This window comes from Brienomyrus brachyistius, chromosome 9 (assembly GCF_023856365.1).
Source record: "Brienomyrus brachyistius isolate T26 chromosome 9, BBRACH_0.4, whole genome shotgun sequence".
Taxonomy (NCBI): Eukaryota; Metazoa; Chordata; class Actinopteri; order Osteoglossiformes; family Mormyridae; genus Brienomyrus; species Brienomyrus brachyistius.
The window spans coordinates 6,804,382-6,815,715 of NC_064541.1; the positions used below are offsets into that span (position 1 = coordinate 6,804,382).

The 11,334-nt window shown below is 42.5% G+C and overlaps 1 protein-coding gene across 2 annotated transcripts; it reads left to right on the plus strand.

The window, feature by feature from the left end:
- Positions 1–1,963: 1,963 nt before the first annotated feature.
- LOC125749427 (solute carrier family 45 member 4-like) lies at positions 1,964–10,974 on the plus strand. 2 transcript variants are annotated; one of them, XM_049026687.1, is made up of 8 exons: positions 1,964–2,966; positions 4,616–4,889; positions 6,106–6,294; positions 7,882–8,061; positions 8,554–9,554; positions 9,650–9,749; positions 9,856–10,067; positions 10,177–10,974. In XM_049026687.1, the coding sequence occupies exons 2-8, from the start codon at positions 4,688–4,690 to the stop codon at positions 10,486–10,488; spliced, it is 2,196 nt and encodes a 731-aa protein (XP_048882644.1). In that variant the 5' UTR covers positions 1,964–2,966; positions 4,616–4,687; the 3' UTR covers positions 10,489–10,974. The 2 variants fall into 2 exon arrangements, with proteins under 2 accessions (XP_048882644.1, XP_048882645.1); XM_049026688.1 differs by lacking the exon at positions 1,964–2,966 and adding an exon at positions 2,973–3,360.
- The last annotated feature ends 360 nt before the right edge of the window (positions 10,975–11,334 follow it).

Sequence of the window (11,334 nt, forward strand, 5' to 3'; positions counted from 1 at the left end):
GAAGCGAACACTAGATTGACAGCCCCGGTATAATTTCAGATCGGATCATATATTAGACATTATTATAAATATTATAATGGATATAAATATTAAAATATTCAGCACTGTTAGCCTATTTCTGAGCTTTTACATGCGTGACTATTAACCCAATGAGGTGATACTTTGCATGTGATGCTGACAAAACATTTTTCCAAGTGCAACAGGAAACCTTTTCTGAGTCATTATAGGGATACAGTAAAATTAAGGGTGTGACTTAATAAAAGTAAGGCTGTATAGTCTACTCAGACATTACTGCTTTTACATTACATGTCCAAAACAGCCAGAACGTCGTAGAAGCAAATCAAAACTGCCAACTCTATAGTTTCCTTTCCTGTCAGTGTTTTCAATATATTCATGTCCCTTAAATGCCAGGTCGACCCAAGAATGAAATCGCATCGATCAATCAGTACGTAGACCCAGTCCTCACTAGGGTTGCCGCTTACACGGCGATAAAATGTGTGTGTGTGTGGTGGGCGGGGGTTGGAGGAGGGGGGAAATTGCGTCCCGTATTAGCTCAAAAAGGAACACAGCGTTTTATTTGTTTATTACCGGACGATCCCATATTATACAGAAAGGGTGGCAACTCTAATTCTCATATTTCTCAAAAGACATAATTGCACGACGGCACGGAAGAAAACGAGCATTATTCTCAGTTGGGCCTACATCCACGGGATAAGCTACAATTAACCACAACTGTATTTGCCAATCAAATTATTTTTAAATAGAACTCTTGGCTCTCATTTAGAGCGTGGGTTCCCAAACTTCTTAGCTCCTGCCCCACCCCAGAATGACAGTCCCGGAGACTCGATCGCCACCCCCAATAGGTGGTTGAAATATATGAAGGTTGGCGCGCACGTGGCTATTCACGCAAGAAAACGTCGCTTTGATAATACACCCCCCCCCCCCCCCCCCCATTAATTAACTATACTCGTTTGTCCTATTTAGGGTCGATGGGGATTATAACCCCTCAGTTACGGGCGCAAGGCAAGGAGTAAGCCGTGATGGGGTGTCAGTTCATGCAGGGCATACTCACATATTTAAACTACGTATAGGCGAATAAGGCAAGCCGTTTTAACATTTAAACACACGCCTTTCCTGTGTGTAATTGTATTTTAGATTTCCAGAATTCCATTTCTCCTAATAAGAATAGTATTTTTGCTAGTCATTAGAGAGATACAAAACTCTATTCTTACTAGTAAAAGTTGTATATGAAGGTATCTACAACTTCCTAACGACACACAGAATTTATTCTCCTAGTAAAATTTATATATTTTTTTTATATTTCTTCAAATCTTTAAAAAAAAAAAAGTGGTCGTTTTAACATTGTAATTTTAGAGATATCTGCACTGTAGTAGAACAAGAACAAAATACAAAGCCATACTAGTGCAAAGTGGCATTTCAGATACCTCTAATTCCGTGTTTACCAGTACAAACGAGCATTTAAGACATCCGTAATTCACTAGTAGGACTGACGTCAGATTTCCCATTCACCAGTATTGCGGCCTTCATTAGAGAAGGCAACAATTCCATTTTAAATACTGTGTGGAAAGTGCAAATTCTAGATACTGTATCTGAAATGACATTCGTTCTAGTAACAATTCTCTTTTTGATGTCTGCAATAGAATTATTACTTGTCACAATGTCTGTTCTAGGTATTCAAATGCAAAACTGTTTTGTATGTATGTAATGCCGTTGTGGATATCTGCTGAGTGATATCTATAATATATGATTTTAACTAATAATAATTCGAACATATCCACAGCTGAATTCTTACTAGTATGAGCATTTAAGATATCTAAAATTGAGTTCTTACTAGTACAAATGTGGTTTGACATTTATAATTACATTACAGATATCTTAAACCGTTTTAAAGTTAATTGGCGTTTGTAGTTAATCTTAATTTTTTTAATGTTTACAAGATTTGGCAGCCATTTTTGTAGTAATAAATTAGAATGCACCGAATTTAATTGGGTTTCTATGGTAAATCGCAAAGATAATTTTCAAATAATTGGGCCGACTGAGAGAAAAAATCGGGTTCTAAGCCAGCGCGCATGACTTAATTAGAAGCAGTTTTACCTGCCTGGGTTTGAGATTGAGCAGTAAGTCACTGTGCCCTTTGCTTGCATATCTATAAAGTGACATTGTGCGTTGTGACTTTTTACTGTGCAATCTGTACCGCATCGGAGAGGCTACTGCCCATCCCACTTCTATAAATACCTCCCTGAGACTCTCCATGGACTCTGAACCCGTAGGAGTGGGGGTGCCTGCATGGGCACCTGCCCGTGCTGCCCGATCCATTAAAAAAAATAAATAAAAAGTAGCACTCGTTTTTTTCCTCAGTCAGAACATTTTTTCCACGGGCATGATTGTCCGTGTACGGGCAGATTAATGAACCCTGTTGTACTTGATGTTCCCATTAATGGCATGAAAAGGTTACACTGTGAGAAAACCCTTTATCGTTGCTAAAACGTATAGAGAAACTATGAAACGTTTTATGTGGGTAGTTGTACTGTATACATAAAACAGAACATTAAGATACATAGATTCTTTTCTGGCAGAAGCGTGTCCAGGTATGTTCTATGTCAGTGATTTTCAGCCACTGTGCCGCGGAGAGATTGTAAGGTGTACCGTGGGAAATTATCCAATTTCACTTAATTGGTCTAAAAACTTTTTTTGAAAATGAATTATTTGCAAATAATATGCCATTGTCGATTGTCTGCGCTGTAATAGTGATGTATTCTAAACAAACAAAGCTATTTCAACATTACTCCCATTCTCCACGACATATATGTGTGAGCTGAGCTTTTCAAACTTCACTCGTATAAAAACTAAAAACAGAGAACTGAGAGCTGTTGAGGAAGAGCTTCGTCTTCAGTTCCTGCCAGGATATCAGCTTTGTGTCCGTACAGGCTCAGGTTTCACACTGAGTGAGTATAAATAAATTATATATATATATATAGATGACTATTTTGTCAGTACTAGGCTACAGAGTGTTATTTAGTAACATTTTTGGTTGGTGGTGTGCCGTGGCTCAAAAAAGGTTGAAATACACTGTTCTACATAATAAATCGACCCACGTTCATCACATATTAACTGAACAAATGGGTGTGTCTTCAAATGCCATATCCACGTGTTAGCGACATGTAGTATGTAAGAATTCGCCCGATGCTGGTCATATTTGAACTTCACAAAGGCGTGTGACGGCAAAGCACCATATCCACGTGTGAGTCCCTTGCTCATCATGTATGAACTGTGCAAAAGTGCGTGTAACGCGATCACGGGGATAATCAAGTAGACAAAGAGCCTGTTCTTTCTTTACAGGTAAGCATCTTACCTTCTTTATTGGTAGTCAGTGTCTCTGCATGCAGCGTATGATCACATGTGTACGCATGACTGTAATGAAGTTTTTAACCTGCAGGAGGCGCTAATTAACACCCGTATCGGCGGCTGGGGTTTATGAGACTTTTCCAGACCGGCCTAAGTGGCCTAATTACTGAGTGCTAACGTCAGTAATTAAAGCTATCTATCCGGAGACCATGTTATCGATAAGTTAGTGAATCTGTTTAATTTAATGTGAGTCGTCGTAATTTAATACGATTATAACCATGGGTGTTAATTAGTATGGGTATAATTTATGCTTTATTTATGTCACATTACTGACGGGCCATTTTACTGTCAACCGGCTCCGTCTTTATGGGAAAGCAAAATAATACTTAACAAACAGCCCTTAAATATTTACCTCAAGTACTTTGTAATTATCAGTTCGTGAAGACATAAATTGGCAGGCTTTATTTTCTTCGTGAGATTATAAACCATGTGTATTTGAAAATTTTGTTCTGATACGCTATTTTTTTGGAGTGGTTGACTAGTTGTGGCTGTCAGCTAATGAGCTACATTTTGTTTTTTTTTTTGTTTTTTTTTTTTTAAAAAAAAACATCGTATGCAATATACAGTTACATTATAATACTGTATTTTTCACTTAAACGATACACGTGTTTGCTATACACCCGCAGCCTGGCCAGGCGCATAGCAAGACATAAATTCCATGGAGTCAAATGTCAATCAATCAATCAATCACTTTTATTGTCACATCATATTGCTGGTGCACTGGTACAGTACATGTGAATGAAATTCTTGTGTGCGAGCTTCACAAGCAGTAGTGGTGTACAAAATATAAGAATAAATATGCACATTAATAAATATGCACATATGGACATGTTGGTGTGGTTTTACAAGGTGCCTGGCTCACTATTGTCTTAATAGTGCAAACACTCATCCCCAGCTTCCAAAGTAAAAGACTTACAACTTGTCCAAAGTTACTTCATCTTTTAACTGATGCATGAATGCTGCCACTCTGCTGGTTAGGAGCTGCTTCTTCTGACTGACAGCTGGACATGAGCGTGTTTTTCTGCTGGATTTAAACTGTATTTTCCCCATATCTGAGCAGCCTGTTAGCTTCCATCTTTTTGCCCCACAAATAATATGTACGTAAAAAACCAGCCAGTTATCTACCTATGAACCCCTGCCTATCTTATACTGAAGTAATTTTCTTTTTTCTTTAAATTCTTCTGATCAGAAACGGGGAACTTCTGCAGGGACATTTGAAGCGAAGCCAGTGTTCTTCACAGGAGGTCGGATCCAACACAACATGTCTTCCCAGAAATCTGCTTCGGACAGCCTAGAAGCTCAAGGCGAACGGACGGTCTTGGTGAAGGGGTTCAGTACTGGGCAGGAGTCTGACGAACACATCCCCATGTGGCAGTGGGTCATGCACGGCGCCATCACGTTCGGGCGAGAATTCTGCTACGCCATGGAGACGGCCTTGGTGACGCCCTTACTGCTGCAGATAGGTAGGAAGTCGTCTGTCAGCGCACCATGTGATGCTCTTATGGTCTACACTGTAATGATGACAGACAGAAGTGTCTGCAAAGCCAGACATGTCACGTTTGGGCAACCACCATAGTCACTTGAAATTCGAAGGGAGGCAACCCTCTCGTCCACCGGCGTAAACTCCACTGAAGACACTGAATCGGGGGGGCTATAAGCAAACCCACACCTGCACGGCACCTCTCCCCATGGACAACTCCAGAGTGTATTAGAATCCAGCCCCTCCCCAGGAATTTGGTTCCTGACTATGTCTAGTCAGTATTTCTCTACCTCCTGCACTGACTCAGGCCCCCTTCCCACCAGAGGTTACGTTCCACTATGTGCTGCTTTAAACTTGCCTAGTGAAGTATTGCTTAACCATAAGGGGTGGGGTAGTGATCGAGTCAAATAGTACATGGAACATTGAAAGGTGGCTGCACATACTGGTGTGACTTATGAAATGGCTCAGCTGACGTCATAGTTTTACACCAACATAGAGAGCATTTACGCATAATATTCTTAGAATGCCTAAGACTTTTGCAAAGTACTGTAGATAACTTTGATGGGTAGACAGTGTAGAGTAACCAACTGGGTTATTCATCCTGGTCTAATATTTTAAAGGTGGTAATATTTGTTTAGCTAAATGGACATTCACCTGTACCAGTTTGTGTCCTTGTGCCTACAAAGTGCTTTTTTTTTATTAAGTATGTATCCTATGCAGTCAGCGGCTCAGCGGTTAGATCCATCGCCTCATACCGCCAGGGTTGTGGCTTCCGTGTGTGTTAGAAGTGTGCATGTTCTCCATGTGTCACACACCGCAATGGACTGGCCGCCCTTAGGGGGTACATACACTGCCAGACTCAAAGGAAAGCTGCAACACAGAGAGACATAAGGTGCCTGAAGTGGTGAGGAAATCGTAAGTAAAAATAATTTGGGATTAAAACTCAAAATCTCACAGTCTATATCTTTTCAAATGACGCTGCAGAAAAACCCCGTGGCTTATGCCGGACCTGAATGTTCATTGACTTCCTTAAAAGGTTTGTGGTTGGCGCATATGAACTGGCATGTCAGCAGAAAAATCTGCAACATGTTAATGATATTTATTAATCGTTATTACATGATAATAAAGTGAGAGCCTCTGCTCATTTGGGATTCCACCCTGAAAGACTGTACGTTTTTGTGTGCCCTCCTCCCACCCAGGACTTCCGGATCAGTTCTACAGCCTGACGTGGTTTCTGAGCCCAATCCTCGGGCTGATCATCACCCCACTGCTGGGCTCGGCCAGCGACGGCTGCACCTGCAGGTGGGGTCGCAGAAGACCCTTCGTTTTGGCTCTCTGTTTGGGCATCTTAGTGGGACTGGCCCTCTTCTTCAATGGCTCTCTAATAGGTGTGTTTTCATAGTTTCATAGTTCCGGGGTTTCCCTGGTTTGTTTCTATGGTTACCCACACTGCACTCCAGCATTCCAGGTTCTAGCTCCTTCAGGACCCTATCCGCTTGTCATGTCATTGTGTTTGAATCACATGACTAAACTGTTTCCTGGACCAACCAGGTACCAACCAATATGTTATAATGTTTATTTTTTTGCCTCTGTGGTTTTATTGGTCTGATATTTAAAAAAAAACTAAATAATTGTATTTCTACCGCTTTACGTGCGATGAAGAAGGGCCATTTTCCCAATTTTTTCATGTTTACCTTTAGGGGTGTAAAAGTTTACAAAATTCACTTTTCTATAAAAGCTTCAGTTCTGGGTCACGGTTCAGTGTAATTTCAGTACAGTAGGGAAAATAGAACTTGTTCTGAGAATATTTATTAGTGAAATTGCAAACGCAATTAAGAAAAGTTGTACACCAAAGGCGATGCATCTGTTGACATGAATGAAAAAAGATGTAAAAAAAAAATGTATAGCACTTAGAATTTGAAAATATAGCATCATAAGAATCATAACGAACTACATCTTGTGTTCTTTACTACCGAGTGTGGTCACCTATCTGTAGCTTAATTTCCTTACATGCCATGTAGAGACTAACTTGCAGATGCTGTCCCTGCCTGGCTCCTGCACGCACTCGGATGATGTCTCGGTCGAGTTATCACATTGGATGTTTCTGCAACATATCCAAGTTCAGTGTAGCGGAGGTGACAGACAGTTTTGGTCCTGTCAGCAATATTCTGTCAAGTGTTGGTGTAAATAATTGGGAAATCCAACTGTTTCCAAACCTCTGATTGTGACTGTAACCCGGATTAGCTTTAACAATCTCAGGGTCACAATTACTACTATGTTTTTCGTCTTGAACATATCCTTGTGAATTTCGTTTCCGCATCTGTCAAGAAACGTGTTCCTTCGCTTCGTTTTGCGCACTGAACCGAAAACGACGTGCCGCTGCGTGTACTGCAGTACAGATAATTCCTTCTGGGAGAACAGCTACACTCACCACTCTGTTTGAATTAAAGGTGTTTAGCCACTTGTTCACCATACTTTTCCGCTCCCTTCTTATAAGAACTTTAGTTAAAGCTTTTACCCATAGGCAGTGAAATGTGCCCCCCCCCCGCAGGTCATTAAGCACACACTACCCCCGACTGACATATTGTACACATTGTACTCACACACTCAAGCTGTAAGAGGACGGCTGTTTCTTTTTGTGCGTTGTTCTTATTTCTCATTTATTACTTTAACTGATGCTGCTAAACTGTTTTTCACTGTTTTTGTAACAGTGACAATAAAGATCTATCTTATCTTTAGGAATTTAGCCCCGTTTTCACTCTTAACGATGCCTTGCTGAATAAAGACGTTATGGTGAATAATGGTATTGATTCCATCATTGTGGTCTGCTTGGCTGTCCAGTCTTCTCTCTGGCCGTGTGCCCTGTGCTGCCTGTCATAGGCTCCAGTCTTCACTCATGAACCTGAAGATGGTGATGTGGTTGAAGATGAATGGATCCCATTCTTCATTTACAGAAGTGCTCTTGTTGTCTGCAGGTCTGTCTGTGGGGGACGTGCCAAACCACCAGCTGACAGGTCTCATTCTGACGGTGCTAGGAGTCGTTATACTGGACTTCTGTTTGGACGGTTCTGACGGGCCAATTCGGGCCTACCTGCTGGATGTGGCAGACACAGAGGAGCAGGACATAGCGCTCAACACCCATGCCTTCAGCGGCGGTATGCGTCCCTCTTGGGCTCGCTCCCCCACTCAGAGCAGCACAGAGACACACAGTCATTAAGGGGAAGTACTGTCAGTGCAACATCGGCTAGATGGAAAGGCCACGTAGAAGCAAACGCCAGAGCTTCACCGTTACATTTTCCCAGGTCATGATCTTCTGGTCATTAAAAATAAACAAAACTCCCATCTTAATCATACAAAAGCTGATAAGGATTTAACGGTTTACTTTGTATTTTCACTAATTGTTCACTTAAGTTAACACCCACTAATACAACCACATTTCAGAAAGGTTTTTTGTGAGATCATTCCATATGGATATTTTAATAGTAAAATAATATTTCTATAAGAGGAATATTGTGAATTTGGAGATGTTTTAACTCCTTACAGGCATTTTATTGTTTAGTTATTTATTCACTAAAAATACCATTGCGTCAGTTGACTGATAGTATTTGCTTGGTATTCACCACTAACTCAACGACTTGCATGTACAGGCTTGGGAGGAGCCCTGGGTTACATCATTGGAGGCGTAGACTGGACCACCACTTTCTGGGCTCTGGCTTTCAAGGCACGAGAGCAGATCCTCTTCTTCTTCGCTGCTATTTTCTTAACTATCTCAGTGGTGCTGCATCTGTTCAGCATTAAAGAGCGGAGATGGAGCCAGCAGCCAGAGAACGAAAAGGACAGCATGTCCCCTGCAGAAGTTCCGCAGCTGGACGTCTTCCATGGAGATGAGCCTCACCAACCCTGTAGGGATGGCTGCTCTGAGCGAGATGTACCAAGGTTCCTCATAAGGAGCAAAAGTGACTCTGCATTGACCACGGCTGACGCTACTCTGCATCTAGATCGTTTAAGTGTCTTCCATCAAGAGATTGAACTGTCCATCTTTCGGGATCAGAGGTTCTCGGACCAGGGAATATGCAATCAGCCTGGAAGTAATGAAGATAACCAGGAGAAACTCACTCGGTCTCCCTCATGGCAGGAATCTCAGGAGAAATCGATGGTCAGAACTGAAGAGGCAAAAGCCAAACCTTCTACAAGAGAACCTGATTTGAAGCACAGTCCTGGTAGCCATGCTTTGCGTGGCAATGTTGGCTTAACCCCCAGCCATGCCATGAGGCCTCGTTGCCACACTCTGTACAGGCAGACCTCCTTCACGCTCTCCTGCCACTGCAGGGCGGGCGGCAGCATCCGGCATGCGCGAGCGGGCATGCCGGTCAAGCTGTCCCGTAGCGTGAATGATATCTGCGAGCCGAGGAGTCGTCCTAGACTCTGGTCGGGACGCCGCACTTTGAGCTCCGCCTCCAGCGCTGAAAGTGAGGAGCAGGAGGAACCTGAGACCAGCGTGCGGCTGATCTGGCTCTCGATGCTCACGATGCCCTCAGCGCTGCGCCGCCTCTGCCTCTGCCATCTGCTCACCTGGTTCTCCTTAACCGCTCAGGCCGTCTTCTACACAGACTTCATGGGCCAAGTTGTCTACGATGGAGATCCTTCAGTAAAAATATTTGCCCCATGTTATCATAACCATAATACAGCATGTTGAGAAATATGATGTTTGGAGCTATATATATGTAATTTTTTCATTTCCAGGCTACTGCAAACTCAACATCCCTACTGGACTACCGCCAAGGTGTCCAGATGGGTTGCTGGGGACTGGCCATCTACGCTGCTACAGCTGCCGTTTGCTCAGGTGGTCAACCTTGTAGGACGCACATGACTATTTGTGGTCATCATTCATTCAGTGTGACACTCGTCCATGTGCTGCTTTAAACAGATTCGATTTATTTATTTTACAGCCTTGCTCCAAAAGTTCTTGGACCTCTTTGACCTCAGCATTAAGATCATCTACATTCTGGGCACGCTGGGATTCTCCATCGGCACGGCCACAATGGCCATTTTCCCAAACGTTTACGTATCCATGGCGATGATATCTACCATGGGCATTTTATCCATGAGCATGTCTTACAGCCCCTATGCTCTGCTAGGCCAATACCATGAACTCAATGAGGTGCGACTCTCCATCTATAATCGATTTTGAAAAATTCTAAATCAAGCTTAAGTGTGAGGTTTCTCATATTAACATAGACTAATTGATTTCTTTGCTTCTTTTTGTACAGTATCTCCGTCACAGTCCCGGGAAGTCCAAGCGAGGGTTTGGTATCGACTGTGCTATCCTGACCTGTCAAGTGTATGTGGCACAGATTCTGGTGGCTTCAGCACTTGGCTCTGTGGTGGACGCCATTGACAGCGTGAGGGTCATTCCCATAGTGGCCTCAGGGGCCTCCTTCCTGGCCTTCCTCACTTCCACCTTCCTGGTTATCTACCCAGACTTGGACGATGAGCAGGTGGAGGCCTTGGCTCCAGGAGAGGCAAATAGTAGAGAGCATGTGGACATGCCTCACTGGACGTCTGAAACACAGGCTGCATAGCACTGTTCATCACGTTCCTGAGTAGCTACAGGGAAGATGATACAGTCATGGTTCCTCTCACAGGAAATACAGCCTTACTTGGGAGGTTCTTTGTGACGCACATCCCAACTCTTGCGTAGGAAACTGACCCATTTCATGGTAGATGACTGTGACTTTGGTCATGAAGTAACATAACTTATCTCTGTTCAGGGCAGAGGTGGATAGTTCAGGTGCCGAAAGTAAAAATTCAGACCAAGATTTTATTTCAACTGAGCACTTGAGTATAATGAGTCACAGACAGAGTTGGGTAATCCAGGTCCAGAGAGTAAAAGTCCAGACTGGGATTTCATTTCAACCATCCAGTTGAGGATAAAGATTCACAGTCACAGATTATTCAACTGATTGGTTGAAACAAAATCCCGGTCTGGACTTTTACTCTCTGGACCTGAACACGTCACCATCTGCACGTCTACCTGCCTGATCAAGAAGTAAAATTGAGACTTACAACCTTTTGTTTCCTGTTTATACTTTGGTAATTAATGGTGTTGTCTTTTTATAATTTGAAGGTAAAAAAATCATGAAATATTTATCCAACTTCGAAAGTGCTTATCCAGGTCATGGTTATATGACACCTGGAGCCAATCCCAGACCGCAGAGGGTACAGAGAGTCGAACACCCAGCACAGCATCCCAGTCAATCATAGGACATACACACTATACACTTACAAATTAGACAGAACAATTCACTGTCTTTGGACAGTAGGAGGAAATCCATGCAACAAAGAGTCACAGTGAAAATGTTTATGGGAAGATTTGTTATAGCAATACAGCATTAATATTTTAATCTATCATATTATTCTGGAAAAAA